This window comes from Lemur catta, chromosome 19 (assembly GCF_020740605.2).
Source record: "Lemur catta isolate mLemCat1 chromosome 19, mLemCat1.pri, whole genome shotgun sequence".
Taxonomy (NCBI): Eukaryota; Metazoa; Chordata; class Mammalia; order Primates; family Lemuridae; genus Lemur; species Lemur catta.
In genome coordinates this window covers 15735922-15758666 of record NC_059146.1, presented here as the reverse complement: position 1 = coordinate 15758666, position 22745 = coordinate 15735922, and the positions used below count along the sequence as shown (strand labels likewise).

Below are 22745 nucleotides of genomic sequence, written 5' to 3'. Positions count from 1 at the left end.
TGTCGAAGATCAGCTGGTTGTAGGTACATGGTTTTATATTTGGGTTCTCTGTTTTGTTCCATTGGTCTGGGTCTATATTTTTGTACTAATACCATGACATTTTGGTTATTTTAGCTTAGTATCAGTAGTATAATTTCAAGTCTGGTAATATGATACCTCCAGATTTGTTCCTTTTGTTAAGATTGCTTTGGTTATTTGGGTTCTTTTGATTCTAAATGAAGTGTAAAATTATTTTTTCTAAATCTATAAAATATGACATTGGTATTTTGATGGAGATTGCATTGAATCTGAGCAGTATGGACATTTTAACAATGTTCATTCTACCAATCCATGAACACAAGATATTTTTCCATTTGTTTGTGTCTTCTGTAATTTCTTTCATCAGCGTTTCATAGTTCTCTGTGTAGAGATCTTTCACCTCCTTGGTGAATATATTCCTAAGTATTTTATTTTCTTTGTAGCTGTTGTGAATGGTATTGAGTCTTTCATTTTACCCTCAGCTTGACTGTCATTAGCATATAGAAATGATACTAATTTCTGTACATTGATTTTGTAACTTGAGACTTTGCTGAATTTGTTTATCAATTCTAGGAGTCTTTTGAGTCTTTTGGTGGAATGTTTGGGATTTTCTAGATACAAAGCAAAACGCAACAGTTTGACATCCTCTTTCTCAATTTGGATGCTCTTTATTTCTTTCTCTTGTCTGATTGCTCTGGCTAGGATTTCCAGTTCTATGTTGAATAGAAGTACTCTAAAATATTGTTTTAAAAATATTGACACCTAGAATTTTATAATTAATGTGGTCTTTCTATTTCAAGAAATTCTTCACTATGGCAGGTCATAAAATGTGATACATTTATAGAATGTTTTTCCAAATTAACACCATTGTGTCTTTATATCTACACACATTATAGCCCTGTCACTGCTTTTAAACCATTTAATGTATTTTGGGGGAAAAATCATAAATAAAAAAAGAGAGAGACTGTATTGCCAGATGTAGACTTTTAATATATGGTGCTCAATGCATTTTTATTTTTCAAATGTTTTTTTCCAAATCCCACCAAAAAATAAATAAAAATTAACATCTTGTAAATTATCTATATTCACCTTCAATATCTTAAGGTACACAATTATCAAAGCTGATACTGAACACAAATTGATACAATTCAGTACTCTGATAAAATTCATAGTCAAATAAGTTATGTTAAACTACATTCAATACAACTTTATGTTCCATAGCATCTTTAATATAAACTGTATACCAAATGGCTCTTCAAACTTAAAAAGTGCAGTTACAGAGTGCAAAAAAAGCAAAAAGAAAAATACATTATATTACATTGAACATCATCAAATTTGAATAACAGATATGTTTTAGATACAATTATTCTTTAGTTAAAACTTTTAAAATGTACTCTAGAAACACTGTTTATACAAGTTGTTACTCCCCCTTCTCTTATATGAATAAGAATAGAAAAAAGTTAGAAAATATTGGGCTGCAAATTAAACACATTTTTCTTTCAAAAGTCTGCAGAATGGACATTGGAGCAAAAATTACAAAATGGGTCAGATGCAGGGTTTTTTTTAACTGCATTATTGTATTCAACAGAAATTAGACACCAGAATCATGTATTTGCTGTATAAAAATTGATTTATTACCTGATGGCAGTTGAATTTAGTTAACTCTCTGAGAGACCATAAATTATGCATGTATGCATTTAGAATTGCTTTGGTTCTCACACATTGAATATGCATAGCCCCTTCTAGAAACATATATATATATATATATATATATATATATATATATATATATGTAAAAAATAAGAAATCTGTGAGACAAGGAAGATAGACTAAATATGAGCCAAAATCTTTTCATTGTCTATAGAACACTTGAGCTGACAGGGATCAATTTTTATGTTTAACCAGGATTATCCTGCCTAAAACATCTTTTTTTGACTTATTTTCACCCATAAAAAAGAAATCAGGTCATTCTTTATTATGGAACATGCATTTATAAATAAACATTTAACTTTTTCAGGGGTTAGTTTTTAAAGTATTCTTAAAAGAAATACCCAAAACTATTTGCATTTACTTATTTAAGTAACATGAATTGAGATGCTCAAGATAAACCAAAATATCAAAGTTGAGATGCTACAATAAACCTTTGGTAAATGAAATAAATGGATTGAAGCTGAGTTCTTGGTGAGTCAATAAATTTTCTTTGAAACAGCCAAGATAACTGAAAACAGGCAAACTTCCTTTATATCGACTTGATGTCAATAAATACAGTCATCCCTTGTATCCACAGGGGACTGATCCCAGGACCACCTTTCTGGGGATACTAAAATCAGGCATGGATGCTCAAGTCCCTCATATAAAGTGGCTTTGGATTTGCATACAAGCCATGCACATCCTCCTGTATGCTTTAAATCATCTCTACATTATTTGTAATACCTAATGTAAATGCAATGTAAATAGTTATACTATATTTTTATTTGTATTATTTTTTATTGTTTTTTTTTCCAAATATTTTCCACCCATTGTTGGTTGAATCCACCAACGTGGGTCTTGTGGATACGAAGGGTTGACTGTATGTATAGGATTTAAAATATGTCCTCACACAGCACATTTGACTTTGGCTCTATTAAATGGCAAGCAGAAATATCCTTTTAGAACTCACTGATTTTTATTTTATTTTCTTTTATCTTGTTCTACAGTTTTACAGATTGGTTAACAGAGCAACAAATGAGTGTAATTCTATGATCAGTTGACCTTGTGTATACATATGTGTTTCCATATGAGTATCTGTATATATATTTTGTTTGTTTTGTCTGCTTGTTTTCCTAATAGTAAGAGCCAGGTTCAGGACTTTGGATGAGAGTCATGTGATCACGCCAGGGTATATAACTCATGGACACACATGGAGGCAAGTCCTGGCACCTGGTACTACAGAGGTCAGACGTGGCTTATTATCTCTTTATTGCCCTAGCACACGCCAGGAAAGAAGTGGAGGAAGAACCGATCCTCCCTGACCTGGTAATGTCGTCCAGAGAGACTCTACCCAAAGGTTTAGCATTCAACGAAGCAGCCTCCCATGAAATCCAAAGGTGGTGACAGCAATGGCTCCTTATGCAATTGCCTAAAATACTCTTATTAATTCCCTGAGATCTATGGGCTCAGAGTACAGAAGAAACATTAGTCTCTTCCAAAAATAAACAAATAACAGAAAAAAAGGCCCCGGTTTCATTTCAGCCTCCATAGGAAGGTGTGGTTAAGTCTCTAAATTTTAAGAGCTTTCAAATGAGTTTTTGATTTGGAAAAATACACTATGATTTATTTTTCCTATTTTTCCCACTTCCTGTGTCAAGATGTAATTTTAAATATATGAATTTAAATTCTAGAAGAAGCTACTTACTGAGCTATTTTTAAATGAAAGCTCTCCTGAATAGAAAACGAAGTAACTGTATTTCCATCTTTATACACTGTATAGAGCTATTGTCTTATTATATTTTAAAAGAATAATTAGTCTAGTCCATCAAGTTTTGGACTATGATTTTATCTTAGAATTCTCCAACAGAGCCTCTAGGAAAGAAGCACAAATTTTAGCTTCAAGTGTGGATTTTTCTCTAATTGTTGGAATAGCAACAATTACCTCACATAAATGTTACATTATACACAAAAAGAACACTGTGAAGCTATGAAATACCCACTGCTTACATAAAAGATGGCATCAAATTAAGTTTTTCAATTCATTTCATGTAAGGAGGACCTGTTAGGTGGGTGGCTGGTATCTGTAGGAGTTGTGTGTTCACACAGGGAACTGTCTGCTGCCCCTCCAGGTTGATAAACCGAGCTGAGATGGGTTGAAGAGACCGTAGCTTCCCTGGGCTTAGTTTGTTTCCAACATGTAGTGTTTAACCCAGGATCTATATTTGTTTCTCCCGAATTCCAATTGCATTACTGTTTTAATACATGACACAGTGGTGCCAACTAATATATCAAACCATGATATAGTCGAGGTGAGGAGTAGAAAAAAATATAAATTGATTTGAATGTATGTATACAGGCTTACAGAAATCTGCCATATGCTGACACTTCTTGAGCCACGACCTGGGCATGGCTCACTCCTACTCACTGTGCAGCAGGAATATAAGCTTTGAAGCTTTCAATAAAGCATTTAGCTCAGGAAATTATTTCTTACAAAAATATCAACTTTCTTTTGATATTAAATATCTTCTGAACATTATATATTAGCAAATAGTCTGTCAAAAATAAAACAAAAATAAAAAACATTTTTCAAGTATATTAAAATTAAAAATACACTGTTGTTGACCTGACACTTGACCCAACATAAATATTATTAACAAAAGAGGAATATTAACATTAAGCAGGCAGGCTGTGCATCCTTGCCGGTAAGTTTGACAGTGCCATTCAGACTTGTGACAATGCTGGATCCCCTGAGGTCACTCTCTCATATTCCTTCTTTGGTTCTTTACTTTTTCGATTTCTGTACCTGGAAATATTCAGAAATGAAACTGTTAGCATTGCAGTTAATGCTAGTAACAAAGTATGCTAACAAAAACCCATTACATTAGGTAACCCAGGTACATTAGCATAGGGCTTCCAAAATGACAAAGGTGAACAGGTTTAGGTTGGACAAGGTAAAAAAAAAAAGTGGGGAAGTAAGGGGTGGTGTTCTATAGTCAAAAATTTTGGAAGAAAATAGTGAAATAGTTAAAAGACATTCAAAGGCATTAACATGATCATAAATATAAAATTCCAGGAAGGCATGTGACCCAATTTAAGCCTGGATTTTGTTTTTTGGTCTCTTTCTCTCTCTCTCTCTCTTTCCTCTCTTCCCTTTTCTTTTTCTTCCATTTCCTTTTTCTTTGTCCTTTGCTACTAAGGAACTGGCATTTCAAATGTCTCGCAACATTACTATAATACATTTCTACCCATCACACTGATATAATACTATCACCAATCAAAATTAAAATAATTACTATTTATTAGGAACTATTTAGGTGACCCACAAGGCTCTAAGTACTGTACACGCATTAATTATTCTATCCTCACATTTGCCATTATTACTGTCATGCTCACTCTTTATTTTTTCCCCAGTCTTCAGCTTTTGACAATATTGTGTATGAAGATGGGGTATGACTGTTTTGGAGGACTGATAACAGTAAGCATTTATAATTGGTAACTCATTTCTACTAGTCTGTCTGAAATTTCAAGATCCTAAGCCTTTAAGGTTATTAATTTACAGGGCTGTGTTTTATGAAATTTCAAATTTCACCTAATAAATTAAATATAGGTTGCTAAGTGAAGCATCATGTTTTATGGTTTATTTTTACATGTATTTATCATCTTCAATGCTAAAAATAGCCCTGTAATTAATTTCTGTCTGTATTTTATAGAGGACAGATTGGACACTCCCCGTTTGACTTGCATAAGGTCACACAGGTAATAAGTAACAGAGCTAATGACAGTTAAAGCCAGACGTTCTGCAGCTAAAACATCTTTATAAAAATGATTACTGCGGATTCCATCTTATCCCTCTAATACTTTGTCCATATTTTCACCAACTTCATAGGTCTGTATTACATAAAAGTGATGTACAAAAGCATAGTGTAATAAAACACAGGCTTACCATCTGCAGAAATAGTACATGGAACCAGCAACTATGATGAGAAACAAGAAAACAAGGATCACAGTCAAAGCCACATACTCTTTGCTCAAGGGTTGGTGGACGGTTAAAAAGAAGTGTTCACATCGGAGACCAGTATAACCCACTTCACACCTAAAGGGAAATACAAGAGAAAGATCAATTATTTAGAAAAGAAATCACGGTTATGAATCAGTTTCAGAGGAACTAACTTCACACCGTAAAGCAAGAAATCAACAGAATTTGCTAGAAGTTGTAAAGATGAATTCAAAGACTGACTTTAGACTTGGGCCAGTATTGGCAAAAGGGGTCCACCCACAATAGCTCTTGGGCTACACTGTGCTATTAAAATGACAGTTTGGCTCAGCTGTCAGGGTAGCTGATAATCTAGGTGTTTTGTAAGTTTTGTAGGTTTAAGATGCCTTTTGTCTAAATCAGTGTAATCAATTCGTAAAACAACGGCTGTAGAAATCCAGTGAAAAGATGAGAAGCAGAGATGCTGTCACAGCAAGTGTGAGCGGGAGGCATCTGAAGCCCTCCCCACTCTGTGCCCCCAAAGCATCTGTACAATTCGAAAGCTCCTCTTTGTTCCCTAACTTTAAAAAACTCAGTTAAGAAAGTTTCTAATAATATATATATGTATATATATTACATCCTAACAGGTCATGGAAACATAGGGCAAACTTCAAAATACAAAACAGAGAAAGAGAGAGAGTGAGAGAGAGAGAGAGACAGACAGAGAGAAATATACCTTTAAAAACTGTTTTCATTTATTTTTGGCATATTACCTGCAGTAATTTTCACTCATGTCCACCAGGTAGATGCACTGGCCGTGCAGACAGTAGCCATTCATGTCAGAGCTGCACTTGGTTATTGACACTTGAGCCACACGTGGATTGTCTTCTGTCTGAACTGTGAAGGAAATGGAAAGCTGCATATATTCTGCTGCCTTCTGGGAACTTTTAATCACCCTTTCCCAACAGTAACCACCGAGCCACTTCAACCAAACAGGGCAGAGGGCAATCAGGCAAGGAGAATTTTCAGGAATAGGAAGTCATTATCATTCTCCCTAGGCCAATAAACACACACCTGAACCCAAGGAAAATGTCCAACAGACTAAACAAAACAAAACAATACTTGAGGATTTAGGTCTCAAAAGACAAACTGCAAGGATAGAAAAGGCAAGTTTGATACATACACACATCATTATCTGTCACAGTAGGTACCATCCAGTTCTCCAAACAAAATCTGTCTAATTTTTTCAAGTCTCAAACAATTCAGAAATTCACTACTCTCCCCCCAGATTGCAAGCTGAAAGCATTATTAATTCAAAAGAGCTAATTTCTGTAACAGGTTTTTACGCCAGCAAGTCTTATTTTGGTGTGCGTTCGTAAATTGTTGAGGTTACCATCAAAGAAATCGACCAGGGTCCGTCAACATATCTAACAATGAGACTTGAGCATGAACTAGACAAACCCTGAGTTAGAAATGCTTCTGTTAGGGCCAATAAGCCAACAAAACAATGAAAAAGGAGCCTCAGTAGAAACAGTGTTTTAGCCCACACGTAAAATTCACTTTAGAATGTTTTGGTTACTAAAATGTGAAGGATGCTTATAAAATTATTTTTTAAAGTATCTTGATGGTGATACTCTTGCCCAGATAACCAAAGAAGGAAAAAAGGGTGGTGGGGGAGGCTGATCAAACCTCCTGGGAGCCCAGTGGTGAGGGACAAGAGAGAAGGTAAAGTTGTTGTGGAAAATGTCCTGTTTTCTCAATATGACCCTTGACTCTATAGCTCAGACTGAGTACAAAGCAGGTCCCGCTTAGACCACATCCAGGATCTGCAGACCTTAAGGGAGAAACTGTGCTTTGCTTATCCTTGGATGTCTGTGCCTTAGCATGGTGTTTGGCACGTATTAAGTACTCCCCAAACGTGTTTCTGAATGAACACTGTGACGGGAAAGAAAGGACATCATTTGTTCCTCTTACAAATTGTGTGTTTGTGTGTATGTGTGTATGTATATATATAGAGAGAGAGATAGACAGAGACAGAGAGAGAAAGAGAGAGAGGGAGAGAGAGAGAGAGAAATTCTGTGTACAGAGATTTCCTGTTTTGTCTGAAAACCAGCCTGTCAGTGTGGTTTCTGATGATGGTTTTGCAGTAAATCTCCAGGAAATGGCCAAAGGGAATCTGATTTTCTTTGTTCTCTATCTCCTGAAGTTTAAATATTTCCGTATAATTAGATGTCTGGTCCCTCTTCCATCATTTATACCTTTATATATATTTTTCAGAACTCTAGTTCATAAGGTAGTTAAAAATTAATGCAGCAGCTGTTCCCTCCCCTCTTTTTCATTGTCACATATTTATAGTTTCTGAGTTTGCATTTCTGTTTAAAAATGGGAATTCCCTTGATGCGACGTGGACAATGCTGGGCTTACCTAGAGCTGTGCAGTTATCATTGGCTTCTCCCGGGATACACGATGGAATCACGGTTGTACCGAGAACTGCTTGTAGAAGATGGAAAGCTGTTTATGGAAGAAAATCAAATATATAACTAGTGTTTCGAGGAAAGAAAGCTCGATCAAATTTCCACATAATGACAGTATTTATAAAGTAGTCTTAAATATTTCAAGGATTTGATCCATCAAAACCATGAAAGAAAATAATTCATGGAAACAGGCATATAACTGAAAATAAATGAAATTCAGCTCTTCTGTCCCCGGGTAAAAGTCTTGGCATTATATTCATAGTTACAGAATTGATCTGCTCTAAACATTTCACAATAACATTTTCAAAGATCTGGTTTTAAGTTTAATTTCCTAATAAGCCTTCAGTTGGAGAATTTCCACTGTTTTACTCCATGACGTGTCCAGGGTGATGCTCCAAGGTCGACCCATCACAGAAGAAGGCTTCAAATAAAAAATCAAGTTTTACTTATGATAACAACCAAATGGGAAGCTCAACCTCAGAAACATTCATTGCTGATTTAAGTGCCTAAGTTACTCCTTGCACTGTACTGCATGTGAAAACAGAGTTTAATTTTTTTTTAAGAGATTGGGAGGGTCTCACTATGGTGTCCAGTCTGGCCTCAAATTTCTGGGCTCAAGCGATCCTCCTCCCACCTCAACCTGCTGAGTAGCTAGTACCACAGGCACAGATTTCAATTAATAAAATGTAATCTGAGTAAAATCAGAATCTATCTTATCTAATGAGAAGAGACAGGCATGCCAAATGAACCACACTGAGCCCTAGAATCCAGTTTCTGTCAGCACAGGAAGAATCTGACCCGGCTGTTTCATCATGTGTCTCTGGTGAAAAAAGAAATATTGGAAAGCAAACATCAGAATGACTCAAGTAGTTTCTGAATTGTATAGAAGGCATGATAAAAAGCCTTTTGACTGCATACATGTGTACTTAAAGTCATTTAGCCTCTTCTGTTTAAGCTTCAGGTGTTTGCACTTCAAACACTCTTTCTAGTCTATGTGAGTAACTTATATCATAAATATTAACGGTGGTGGTAACAATAGTTGCTAGTAGCAGCGAACATTTCTTGGACATGCACTGTGTGCCTTATCTGTATTATGTATTTAATCCTCTCAGTGACTATTTGAGGAAGATACTATTATTATCCCCATAAGACATATGAAGAAACTGAGGCATAAAGAGTTTAAATAAATTTTCCCAAGGACACATGTTGTTAAATGGGCTACATTATAGAATTGGGAAATAAGCAATAATATTAGAGTATGAAGACATCACACAGAACAAATTAGGGTGACTGTAATTGAAGCTGAGTATTTAACCCCGTAGGGAGGTAACAAAGTATGGCAGAAGGGCAATCTTGTGAGAAAAACTTGAGCTATGTGATTTTGGACGAATTAATTAACTTCTCTGGGTCTTAATTTTCCCTGTCTTACAGAGTTTGGGGGAGAATGAAACGAAATAATATTTTTCTGAAATGCCTGACCAGAAACTCTTATAAATGTTCCTTGACTCTCAACTTCTCTGGCTAGCTAGCCTGTGTTTTAGCAGTGTACGTGTGTAGTGCCCTCTACTGGTTTATAACAAGTATATAAATCTCAGTAAATAGATACGTTAAAAAATGATCTAATCTGTGTAATACAGGACTTTTATTTTAGTTTTTCTCAATCAGAGAGGGCTTGTATCTGCTAAGCAAATTGCATATTCTTTAGGTTCTAAAAACTAAATCGTACATCAACATCAGCATCATAGTTTATATTTTCATATTTTCTACATGACACTTATAACAATCCAGTGAAGTAGTTATTAGTCTCAAATAAATAACATCATTGCATTTAAATTAAATGGCTTGTCCAAGATCACTTATGTAGTGACCACAGAAGAGAAAAGATAAAAATCTATCTTTTGACATCAAGTCTCATACTCTTTCAATAATTTGAAAATACTGTTTTCTTTAAAGGTTTAGAGCTATCCCCTCCCCACTCCGTGTTTTTCCTAAAATGTAAACATTGCTTTAGTTGTTATTATAGACCAAAAAAAAAATTATCTTAAATGACAAAAAAAATGGCTAAAGTCTAGATTTCATTGTCAGTTGAACAGAGATGAAATCTCTTTTCCACATAGCTTCTTATGGAGGATTAGCTAGATTCTCATCCAAGTCAATGTTGTTTTACATCTCAATAATAATTTTGCCATACACTTTCACTACTGAAGAATTAAACAATTTTCTCTCAATACAAACTGGAATTCTAGTTGCATTCTTGACACTCCTGTTTCTCCATGCTTCCTCAGCTGAGGAAAACTTTGGAAACCACATTACTAATTCACCTATAGGAAACTGCTGGCCAGGAAAAAAATGCACATTGGAAGCTAGTCACTCTAGCCTTTGCAGAAACCAAAGTTTAGCCTTTTCTGTTTAGAGCTGCTTACAACTGCAACCTGTAACTATAATAGAATCCAACTAATTGTTTTGGGGTGTTGCTCTTCGGTCTTTTTTTTTTCATAAAGGTTTTTAGTAGTTGTTAGTTTTTCCACTGTTGGAAACTTTGTTCCAGTTATTCAGGCCACAGGTGAAATATTTGTCTTTGTTAATTAAAGAATGTTCAGCCCAGGGTGTGCCTCCACGAAAACTGGGCTTTCCTTACCTGTGACGCTCCCTTGGACACAGTCCATAGTTCAAAATAGTTTCTGTGAGACTTGCTGCATTAATCCTACAGCAGGATATTTTGCAGATGGGATTATAAATAATTTTAAATGGTCCTTTGAAATTAAAGAATATACCTGCAGTTCCATCATGGATGGGTATAGCCAAAAAACAGCAAAATTGGTCCTAAATCATGTGTCCGTCTGCACAGCTCTATTGCTTTAAAGCAGTGGTTCTCCAGTGTCTCTCCAATATGCCTCTGCCCCCAACTCTTGCAAACTGGGATAGAGGAGTGAGTAGGGGTGGAGAGAAGCTTGAAAAATCCACCCACCGAGGATTACTGTGTCCACCATCCATTCACCCTTACACTACTGATTATTGTAAAGTCCTACAGGGAAAGAATAAATGCTAAAGTCACAGCCATATATTCCCTTAATCTTTCAGTATTCTTAATGCTCTTAGCATTATTTGAACATAATCTTTTTATGATTCAGTTGCAAATGTTATATTTGATCCTTGACAATGGAGCCCTGCTAAGAAAATAATTCACTATGATACTAAGCATTTTGGATAGTGTCTGTGTCAAAAAAAAAAACGTATCTGGCGGCAAGCTCTACGTTGCTAACTGGGACACAGAGGGATGCAGTGCAAGGTGATATGGTACAGACGATCTATAAACTCAAAACTGGCAGTTGGGACTTCTATTTCAACATAGCTACAGAAATCAAAATGCATTCAGAGGCCATTAATTCTGTCAAATTCTCAAACAGGTTCTAGGAATGTGTAGCTCACCTTTTCATCTCTCTACCTTCATTTTTTCAGAGGTGTTTCAGTGAAATCTCAACTGTGCCAGCAGGAAGTGATGCCAGTGACTCACAGGATACAAATCGCCTCTTCCCTGTGAGTCAGGGCCGAGCCTACATGCTTACGCAACTTTGGGGACTGCGCGTGGGAGAGGCTGAGTGCCATCACTGGAATGGGGATAGGGCTAGATGTCGTGGGCCCTGCTGGTTGCCCAATAGTCAGACAGAATGCCAGATAAAGAAAATGTTCTTCTTATTGCATAGAGTTTCTTTTGACCTTGCTTCCTAGTGGTCCCACTGAGGGGCCTAGCTAGAAGGAGGCCAGTGCGGAGGGGGTGAGGGTTCCATGATGGCTGACCAAGCCAAGTCGGCAAAATCAATTGCAAATCTCAGGATAAAATTATTCCCCTGGAAAATAGTCAAGCAAATAAAAATGATCCAAAATAAAATGAGACGGGTTATAGAATGAAAAGAATGCGTCTTATTTTCCCAGTTTAAGCTTTTAGAATATTTAGAGCAGAACAGCAAACTCACGATGAATCATAGCATTTGCCCGGCCCAAACAGATAGCAAAATCCGCTTTGTTCACACTTTTGCTGTGGTCACACGCCAACCTACTCACAGACTGTTAGTTTTCTACCTTCTTCCATGGCAGTCTATAATTTTAGGATTTGTCTGTACTAGGCTTGTTAGGTCTTGTGTACTTTCAAGGAGCGAACGTGCCTTCATTGTTTTTGGATGTCTTTTTACTTTAAATTAAATTCCACTATTAGATATGGTCTTGCTTCACCTTGGTTAAAATAATTGCAAACTCTTTATCACATCAAATACTGAAAAGACCCACTGTCAGCACTTTCCAGTAACAGCCTACTTTTCAGAGTATATATATATATTTATAAGTATATACATATATTTATAAGTGTATAGAAAATTAACCTTGCCTTCTACCAGGAATCATTCTATTCCTGCAATTTTTTAATGTTACCCTTGTAACTAAGCTTCATTAAGTGCTAAACATAGACACTAACTATAACTATTTGAGATAAACATCAGGAAACCATGAGTTCACGTAATAGGTTAAAAATAAGTATTTCTTTTAATTTTGAATTTTAAAAGACAGACATAGGATCTTCCTTGTCAAGTGGCAAAAAAAGATTTACTATGCTATGTTTTCTAACTCATAGGCATTAAATCTTATCCCCCAATTTTGGTAGTAATTTCATACTTCAAAGTGCTGATGTATTTTAGTGCTCATATATTTTACTCATATATTATCATATAATACTATACTTAAAGCTATTCCAATCAAGAATTATTGAGTTAAAATTTAAGGGAATTGTCTATTTTATCCAAAAAATGAATTTAAAGATGTGTATCTTGTTCACAATGGAAGTCTTTCCAGAATGCTGGAGAGTGTATACCAACTCTTATTGTGAAGGGTACAATTTAAATTAATCTGGGTGTTTTGGAATTGTGTGACTAAGAGCTCCAAAGACAAAGCATACCTCCCTGAAAAGCCAAAGATTCATCTCGAGTATTATTTCAAATTTTCTATTGGAAATATTTTTTCCTCCAGATAACCTTACATTAGAGGAGCTTTTTATAACCTCTTCTACCTTTACTCTCTCCCATCTGGCTTTTTACTTCTACCCTTACAGATCCAATTCAGAAATTTAAATTACTATTACATTATTGTTCCAGAAGAAAACTCTCCTGAAGGAACAACAGTGTGGATTATGTGTCTTTGCTATTTGTCTTCTTTTCATATGGTCATATAGTGGCCTGAAACTTGGAATCTTTAGTGGCATTTTTAGGAGCATATATTGCTCCCTCTGTGGATGGCCATTGCCAAACATGAATTTGCAAAAGGATAAAGTGGTAATCAGCACAAAAAAGGAGAAGAAATTGAGCACATAAAAGGTAATTTGAAAAATCTTGACACGAATAACTTTTCGTTCATAGAACTCACATAATACAGCTCACACATTGGAAGCAACTAAGGAATGTCACTTTACGACAATATAGTTTATGAAAATATAGTTGGTGTTAACATTGGTGACCTTGACTTCAGTCACAGGCACGTTTGCATCCATAGTATGATACTAGGGTGGGAAGAGTTCAGTTACAACCCGATAAAGAGAAAAAGAAGATAGCAGCTTACACTATCCTTGCTTTTAGTAACTACATGTGTCAAATGATATTTATTCAATAAATATCTATTCGGAGTTGTCTATATGCAAGCTAATTGAATAAGGTGCTGGAAGGAAAACGGATGCAAAAGACTTTGTTCCTGCCCTAAATGGGCTTAATGGGGCTAGACACCTGGGGGTGTCTAGGACAGGACCGAATTAACAGATGATGCCAAGCTTCGGGCCAGAAAACACCAAGGAAGATGTTGCCATTAAAAGAGTCGAAAACACAGGCAGGACACCAGGTTTGTGGTGGCATTCAGGCCTGAAGCCAGGAAGGGAGGACAAAACGAGTGAACAAATTTTAGTTTTAAACTTCATATATTACTAATATCTCTCTATTTTTCCAAGGCAGTTGGCAAGACAGCTCTTGAGTTAAAGAATAAGCATGGAGTTGAAGAAGTCTATTTGAATGTCATATGAGGAGATATTACCATAAAAGCCATGGGAGCCATTCATATGTTCCCAAAAAATAGTGTGGAATGTAAAATAACAGAACTTTGGGAAACCGATGGTAGGGAGTGGACAGAAGTGGCTAAGAAAAGAGAAGAAGAAACTGGAGAACAAAGAAAGTTCAGTGTTGTGGAAGCCAAGAGAGTAGAGCTGTGAGAGGAGGCACGGGGTGGTCAGCAACGCAGCGATTGAAGAAAGTGTTCATGACCCCATCATCGATAAGATTCATCATTATTTGATGCAGACCATGCTAAAATCAGCAATAAAAATTGCTCAGCTGATTTTTTAAAAACACTTGAATTGGTTTTATATTTGTATCTGGATCATCATTAATATAATTTCATTTGTCTTGATAACTCAAGCTCTGATTATTCATACTGTGAATTATGGATGGCACCGTGCTTTCTCAACCAGGAGCAATTTTGCCAACCAGAGATATTTGGTCATGTCTGGAGATTGTTTGGGTTGTCACAACTAGGGGGTGCTACTGACATCTAGCGGGTAGAGACCAGGGTTGCTATTTATTTTATCTCCTTGCAACTGAGTTTCCTTATCTCTGAAAACAGACACCAGGGAGAGAGGGCAAGGCAGAGGATGAGATGGAGTTTGGATTAGATTTCTCTAAGTTTCTTTTTATTTCTAAAACAATACTCCTCTTTCTCCCACTGGATATCCATTATTCAAACATATCACTCTTAGTAATAACTCTCTCTCTCTCTTTGAAACACACACACACACACACACACACACACACACACACACACGGCAGATATACCTGGATTTCAGCTGGCATACCACCAGTGGAAAAAAAAATGTAGTAAGAGATAGAAATGTGAAAAAGAGGGGAAAAAAATTATTAGACTTTATCAGAAACAACAGAATTGAATTTTCAAAAACTACTGCTTAACCTCAAAATATTTTGCTTCTCAAGCACATGTTTAAAGAACAGCTGGTTGAGCAAAAACATAGTGGTGAGGACTTTGAATAAAGTATCAATCTGATCTTCTATCCAACAAACGTTTATTGAGTGCTTAATATAAGCCTAACACAACACAAATGCTAAGGGATGAGCACAGCCTCAGTACAGAGGGACAGGATTATATATACACTTAAGAGTGTGATGCCACAAGGACTCGAGGGAAGGGAGAGATGGGAGGGGTGGGGTGGGCAGGGCTTATCAGAGAAGACTTGCCTAAGGAAGCACTCTTTTTTTTTTTTTTTCAGTCTTAAAGAATGAGAAAACTTTTACCAAAAGTAAAGAGTGATTTGGGAGCATCCACAGGCATATTGAAACATGGAGCCTGGCACGCTGTTTTACTCCTCTCTAAGCTTGTTTCCTCGTTTGTAAAGTGGGAACAATAATACCTTTTCTGTCTAAAAAGGCATTATTGTAAGAATCAAATGAGGCTTTTTGTAGGAAACCATTTTGATGGTGATGATGATAACAACAGCTCTAATTTCAAAAGTACCTTTTTATTATTTTCTCTTATCATTATATCCATTAAATCCACATACAATAACCTGACATGATAGATGTGATGGTCTCCATTTTACACACTAGAAAACTGAGGCTTAGAGAGTAATAAATCTTTCTGAAAGTTTAAAGTAAAACACTGGGGCATGAAATCTGTGGTCCCTACACTATGCGTCTTAATTCAAAACTATAAATTTTGACATATACAAATATATGTGTGTGTTATCACTTTCATGCCTCAAATTTAAAATTGAGAACTTTGGACCTAAGAAATTAGAGGTTAACATTTTTTCTGGACAATTACCAAATCACCCTGAGTAATATTAATATAAATAATATCCTAGTACATTAAATCATTCCTTTAACCTAGAATGCCACTGAACCTTTATCTGCCCTATAACCAGACACCAGGAATTGCATAAACTGCATCGCCAGAGGACATAGTCTGTCACATTACTTCATTCTTTCAAAGGTTCCAGACTTGTCATACCAAGGTGATGGCTGTCAGGCTACTCCTCCCTGAGGATCCCCCTATTACAGTGTTGGGGTGCCTTCCCATTGCCTACCAGTGGAATGTTCCCAGCAGCAGTTATGGCCATATTAATTAGACACTTTGCATAGGCCTATATTCAAAGTGCAGACTGAGAGAAGAGGAAACCACACCTTTACAGTCTCTTTGAAGAGGATTTCTTACTTGACATTTGCATTTCTTGGGTGACCACTAACCAGTAAATGGAAGGTTATTTATTGTACAGAAATAGACAGAAAACATTCAAATTCAATTTTTCCAAATTGACTTATGTATTATACTTTTTCTTTTAACCAAGGTAATATGTTTATTTTCTCCCTGTTAATAGGAATGGGCTGTGGATTCTAACTTGGTCCCTTATGGATGCAATATTCAAGCCACAATAATATAAAAAGATATGATTATCCTTTTCCTTGATTGTTTTACCTAATATACATCTCGGAAAATATAGAAATAAAGACCCCTGTCAAATGACTTTAATGTCTGATTTATAATAAAAGTCATAACCTAGGAACTGTGTTGATTGAAAATTATCAATGTTAAGCAAAAATTTAACATATTTTAGCATAGCCTAAGAGAACAGTCACATGTTTTATGTGCCTGATTTTGCATAAAGAGACAGAAGGCCCATTTCTATACATATGATATCCCTAAAACAAGTTCTAAGCCCTGGGACAGCCCCAGACTACTCTGGAACTTCTCTATTAGAAGCTATTATTTTTATTATGTTCCTGATAACCTGAAGAGTTACTAGCTCCTTACTCATTGTTGCAGAGTGACCTTGCCATTTACTATCTCTACGTCCTCGTGTGGTATTTGCCTTCACTGAGCCTTAGTTTCTTTCTTTGTTGAAACCAAGCTAATCATATCTACCCCATACAGTTATTTGATGATGTGTGTAAAGCATCTAACACACAACATAGTTGGTACACTGGCATTTGGTGACTATTAGTTCCCTTCCCACCTCCTGGATTTGGGTCCCAGTGCTGAATCTGACACCCCAATTACCCAAGCTGCTCAAGTGGCAAGATGATGCAGAAGACAGCTAGGGTACCTGGGTCAAAATCCAGGCAGAAGAGACCTGTTATCTTGTTTTCTGCCAAGATGTGTCATCTAACATTGTATCAAGACTCAGGTAGCTCAGAAACTTTCAAGGTCAACAGAGACCATCAAAGGCAAGCCAATCGTCTCACTGGAATCTGTGCTTCTCATTTTTCCAAGAAAGAATATTTATTCTGCTTACTTCTCCCTGTGCAATGAAGTAGGGCTAAATTGTCTTGGAGATGTCATTCAGGAACATGCTCAACTCCCATTTGGGCATGTATAAAAATGTTTGATGTTAGAGAGCTCCTAAACACAACTGCAGAACTCAAGATAAAAATTTCTTCTTCTCTCTCTGGAACAATCACAAGATTAAAAAGGATAATTTTGATCTAAACTTATAGATTACTTAGAAAAAATGTTACACAGTTTGGGGCATCTCAACTCTTTTACTGAATGTTCAGTGGGCTAACTGTAGTAGTAAACCCACATATGAATTCTCTCAGTTTAGCACTCCTTTTCTGTGTGTACTTGGGTCATAGTTCACCAATCTATAAAACAAGAACATCAATATCAAACACTTATAAATTTAGGTGTACTGCATGTGTTAAGTGTGGGGCGTGGAACTTTTTTCCCCAGTCATAAATACATATAAATTCCACAAAAAGCAATAATAAAATATGTGCTGAAATTTAAAATAAATGTCTCTTTCTTTTGAAGGACAGAGTTTGGGAAAAGCATTTCTAGGTAATCTGTTGTTTGGGGAAAAAAAAACACAATTTCAGAAATAACAGGTGGCCTTTCCTTTTTTTCATGTGCTTTAGAATAAGACTACAGGACCTGCATACCTGAAGAGAGTATACAGATACGATGTAGAACTTCAAACAGGAACTTTCCTAGTGGCAGAGAAATATCCAAACAAACTGGGAAAACAGAAACTGACCTAACTCATTTGGAAATGGGCTTGGCAGCTGATGAAATAGGTGAACTATAATTAAGTAATGCAATAAAGGAGGTAAGCACTTTCATAACAACAAAAACACACACAACACACACACCGGTGGGTAGTAACCAGGTTATTCATAGGCCTTGCTGTCTCAAATTAGAATATTCAATGAGATGCCCAGAACAGACACTTGCATTGTTCCCATGCAACCTTACAGGTGGGGGGGGAAAAGTGCTAAGCCATTCTGACCTCTAGGTTAATTTCTAACTCTAGGGAAGACTGTCATCTTTCTAATCTTATTCTTCTCACAAAGACCTCAAAACAAAGACAGCAAAGCCACCTCATTTCCTGAAAATCTCCTCGCAAGTCATTCTTAGCTCGGTTTTGGTAGAGAAACCACAGATCCTATTTTCACCTATGTTCCAGGGCTTGGATTTGTAAGTTTCAACTATGCATAATATTTGTTTCATTAGCTCTCCCAACCCCTGAGATAAAGCGTGTCGAAATAATAATTTAACTGTCACATTCCTGCACAGGTAGAGTTGGTGTGTTGGGGAAATTTGCTTCACTGCAACTCCGGGAAGAAGGTGAGACTGGTGGTAACTTTTATTTCCTTATTAAAATATTCGCATACGACTTCAAACTCTTCTTGAAGTTTAAGAAACTAGGAAGAAGTGGGGTTTTTTCTTTTATTTTTTTTAACCAGAAAGTCCATAAAATGATTTTTTTGCCCTGCCCACAATAATTAAATCATCTCAAATAGGAAGACTGGCATTAAAACTCTCTTCCTGAGCACAGGCCGGTGAAATTAGCAGCAAGTGCAAAGCGCTTGCTCCGGAGGCTGGTCCGGCGGCGCCGGCTACTGGGGAAAACGGAAGTGGCAGGTGGACGGGCCAAGGGCGGTGGGGACGCTCCAGGACCTGCCACAGCCCTTCCGTTCCAGGGACCCTCCAACAGCGTTTTAATTCTGTCCCTCTGTAGCTCCAACCAAGCAGGCCCCCGGCGCACACCAGCGCCCCCCCCAGCCCCCCCGGGAAGCTTAACCAGGCTAGATTTTGGAAAACTGGGTGCAAGACAAGGGAGGAAAAGCATTTCCTTTCGAAACATCTCTTACGCACGCGGGTGTAGTCTCTCCTCTCCACCCTCCAAGCAGAAAGAAACAAAATACGAAATGTCAAGAGTGTGTTCCAGTACTTTGAATTTCTGGTATGGGCAAATTTTCAAAAGCAAAAGCAAACGCTTCTCAACAACTTTTTACCTTGCCTAGAAAGGAGATATATTAATTCATGCGTGACCTATGTGACAATAATTAATTTACCAACGAGAGGCATTTTCACACCGATCCCCCCCCCCACAATAGGGAAAGACAGACGCACATGATAAGAGACATCGTTTAAACATAGTGTACTTGAACTTGAACCGCGTGGACAGCTCTGTGCTTGTCACATGACAAACGCGCGGGGGCCACATTTGTCCCCTCTTTGGGGGCGGCGGGAGGGGCGGGGGCTCACCCAGGCAGAGCAGCAGCGCGGGGGCCCGGCCGGCACCGCGCGTCTCCATCCTCCCCGCGGGGGCGCACATGGGACAGCGCGGGCTGCGCAGCGGCGGTGGCGGCGGCGGCCGCGGTGGCGGTGGCGGCGGCGGCGGGACGCAGGAGGCTGCGGGAGGCGGCGGGAACGCACCGGCCGGCCGGAGACGACTGTCTGTCCCCTCGGCTGTGGCTGGAGCGCGGCGGAGAGCCTGGAGGAGCCACGCGCCGGCCTTTGTCCCCTGGCCCCGGGTCGGTCAGGCAAGTGAGCCCAACCGTCTCGCGCTGCGACCTTTATAGAGCCCGGGGAGAGGCCGCGGGCCCAAGGACTGACTAGCGGGGTGAGGTACAAAGTCTCCGGGATTTCATAATCGGCCGGGGGAGTGGCCGGAGGACTGTTCGGGTGTCATCCTCCCTCTCCGGAGCACCTGAGAGCAGTGGTTGAGGAATGAAAAACTGTCCTTCTGGTTGACCGGGACTACTCCCCAAACTTTTCCATCTCCCTCCCAAGACTCATGCAGGGGGAGGTGGGGAGCGCGGACCAGACGGGTTGGTTTGCTTTGTGGGGTCACCTGCCGGATAGTGGGTGGTTTCTGTTGCTCCTGGTGACAGAAGTAGCATCAATCAGTCGGTCTCCTAACCAGGGCTGGCGTTCCCCGCACATGCTTTCGGGGAGCCGCGTGTGTGGCTTACTAACCCCGAGCCACCAAACCGCCTGTTTGTGGGCAGAGCGTGGCGTCGTTGGCAGCTCCAGCGTCCCACCTGGGTTCAAACGCGCCACCGCCCAGGAGCGCCTGCCTTCCCAGCCCCTCTGCGCGCAGTGTGCTTCCGGCATTCATCACCCCAAAGTCCAGCAATTATGGAGAAAAAGCCCTAAGTTACTTTTCTTCGGTCCCATTTGTCATCTGTCAGCCTGCTGCTTTTGCTATAACGTCCCCAAACAGTGCCTTCATCCTGTCAGACCCCTGCACAAAATCTTTCGATGACGCCCCATTGCGTTTTGGACAAGGCCTGCCACAAATATGAACCCAGTTGGTCATTTTAACCTCAGCTCGCGCTAGTTCTCCAGGCAACTGCCTCACCCCGTCCGCGTTGGGAAAACTCACCTTTGCTTATTTCCCACTTTCCAGCCTTTGCTGATATAGTCACATTTGGGGTTTATGGGTACCTTTTATTGGAACCAGTCAAATCCTACTTATTTTTATGGTTCTCTTCAAGGGTCTGGATTTCTGAAGTCTACAGAGACCTCTTTTCATTCTGACCTCTTACAACTTTTATGGTTATCTTCTCCCTATACTCTAGAATTTTACATCTGGTACTTCATATCTGCTGAAACTATTTTGTATTATTTCAATTTTCTTGTTTGTAAGTCATATGTTCAGCTCTATATGTACATGTATGTAAATCGTCATCCTTTTGTTGAATCCCCCTGTAGGGCCTAAGAATGGTGAGTCAATCTAGCAGTTCCCATTAGAGTAGAAATACTACATATTTGAATAGAAAATGGAATCTAGTTAACTCTTAACCTTTCTATTTCTACTTTTTATTGTTTTTAGTATTATTATTGTTGTTGTTATTGTTGTTATTCCCTTTTCTTGGCTTCTTCCTTGCCCCAAGGCCCCTTAATGTCCAGAATGCTCATGCTAGAAACGAATACTTCATGCTTCTTATAATAGTGGTTAAGATTTAGGCCGGGCACGGTGGCTCATGCCTGTAATCCTAGCACTCTGGGAGGCCAAAGCGGTGGATCTTTTGAGCTCAGGAGTTCGAGACCAGCCTGAGCAAGAGATTATATATATATAAAAAGATTTAGCTGTGTGCATGTGAATCCTTGGACAAATTATTTAATCTCTCTCAGCGTCCTCACACGTAAAACAGGGATAATAGTATCTAACTCATAGTAAGATAATGAAAGTGTTTAGCACAGTATCTAGCACAGAGTTAGTGCTCATTAAAAATACCTATTATTATATGTAAACACTGATGCTTAGGATGGTAGTACTTTGTAAGTGGTCAATACTTATGAGTTAAGTGAATCAATGAACAGTAGGATAGAGGTAGGCTGGGTTGCTAAGTCTAGCTTCTGAATCTGTCAGGAAAGCAGGCAGGAAGCGACTTCTCACTTAATTGCTCTTTTTGTAAAAGGACAAATGGAACCAAGGAAGATGATATTAGCAATAGGTTATAGTTTCATGGAGAATTGGTAGAGATTACAAGTTTGGTAAATTAGAACTAGGAAAAGGGACTGCTAGTTACATAATGGCTTTTGTCCTACAATTTGGATCTGGAAAAAAAAATAGCTCAAATGTCTTGAGGAATGAAAGCAGAATTTGAATAAATAGGCTGTCACCTGGGAGCATCTCTTTATTTTGCACCATGAGGCTGTCAGGTACTTGCAAGGACTGACAGAATGAAGAATTATCAATCCCGACTAATGTCTTGTTTTATTAAATATAGTGTTGTGCTTTATGCTAAAAAGAAAGATGAGGTGTCAATGAGATGGGGAGAATGGGGTCATGCTGACAACAATTTTGACCACAGTCAACTCTATGGCATTGATATGTGGGGAGGACTTCTTTCACTTTGTAGCTGTTGGCTACAGCAATGAGATATCATCATCATGAACAAATCATTGCGCTTGTCTCAAAATTTTCCACAGCCATGTGCTCTTCTATGAACTGATTTCATTTGAAGTTAAGAAATCTTTTCCCTATTGGTTCTATGTTTACTCAATTTTCTTAGCCATTAGTTTTCGAGAATGACTCCATCATGACACATCAGGGAAGATTTGCCACTGCCTCCGCAAAATAGTATTCTTCTTTTTTTTTAAATAATTGCGAACAATTTTCATTAATTGTTCATGTAAATATATATACATAGTATGAAGTACAATCATAATTCCTCTTAAAGGCACAAAACTTATTTGAAGGTAGAACAGTTTAGGAAGAAAATAATGAAGTCAGGCTGGGCGCGGTGGCTCATGCCTGTAAT

General features: G+C 38.1%; 1 protein-coding gene across 1 annotated transcript; it reads right to left on the bottom strand.

Annotated features, from left to right (window-relative positions):
• Positions 1 to 1798: 1798 nt before the first annotated feature.
• EREG (epiregulin) lies at positions 1799 to 19817 on the bottom strand. The gene is made up of 5 exons (XM_045532820.1): positions 19738 to 19817; positions 8105 to 8191; positions 6454 to 6577; positions 5651 to 5800; positions 1799 to 4510 (listed from the first exon to the last, which is right to left on the bottom strand). The coding sequence occupies exons 1-5, from the start codon at positions 19805 to 19807 to the stop codon at positions 4429 to 4431; spliced, it is 513 nt and encodes a 170-aa protein (XP_045388776.1). The 5' UTR covers positions 19808 to 19817; the 3' UTR covers positions 1799 to 4428.
• Between the last annotated feature and the right edge of the window lie 2928 nt (positions 19818 to 22745).

What these genes read in the sequence shown, in the direction of transcription:
- EREG (XM_045532820.1), bottom strand. Translation starts at nt 19,807, where the DNA reads ATGTGCGCCCCCGCGGGGAGGATGGAGACGCGCGGTGCCGGCCGGGCC. An exon ending in TGATAACTGCACAGCTCTAG is followed by an intron (nt 6,578 to 8,104) that starts GTAAGCCCAGCA and finishes TTTCCTTCACAG; the next exon opens with TTCAGACAGAAGACAATCCA. An exon ending in ATGAGTGAAAATTACTGCAG is followed by an intron (nt 5,801 to 6,453) that starts GTAATATGCCAA and finishes ATTTCCCTTTAG; the next exon opens with GTGTGAAGTGGGTTATACTG.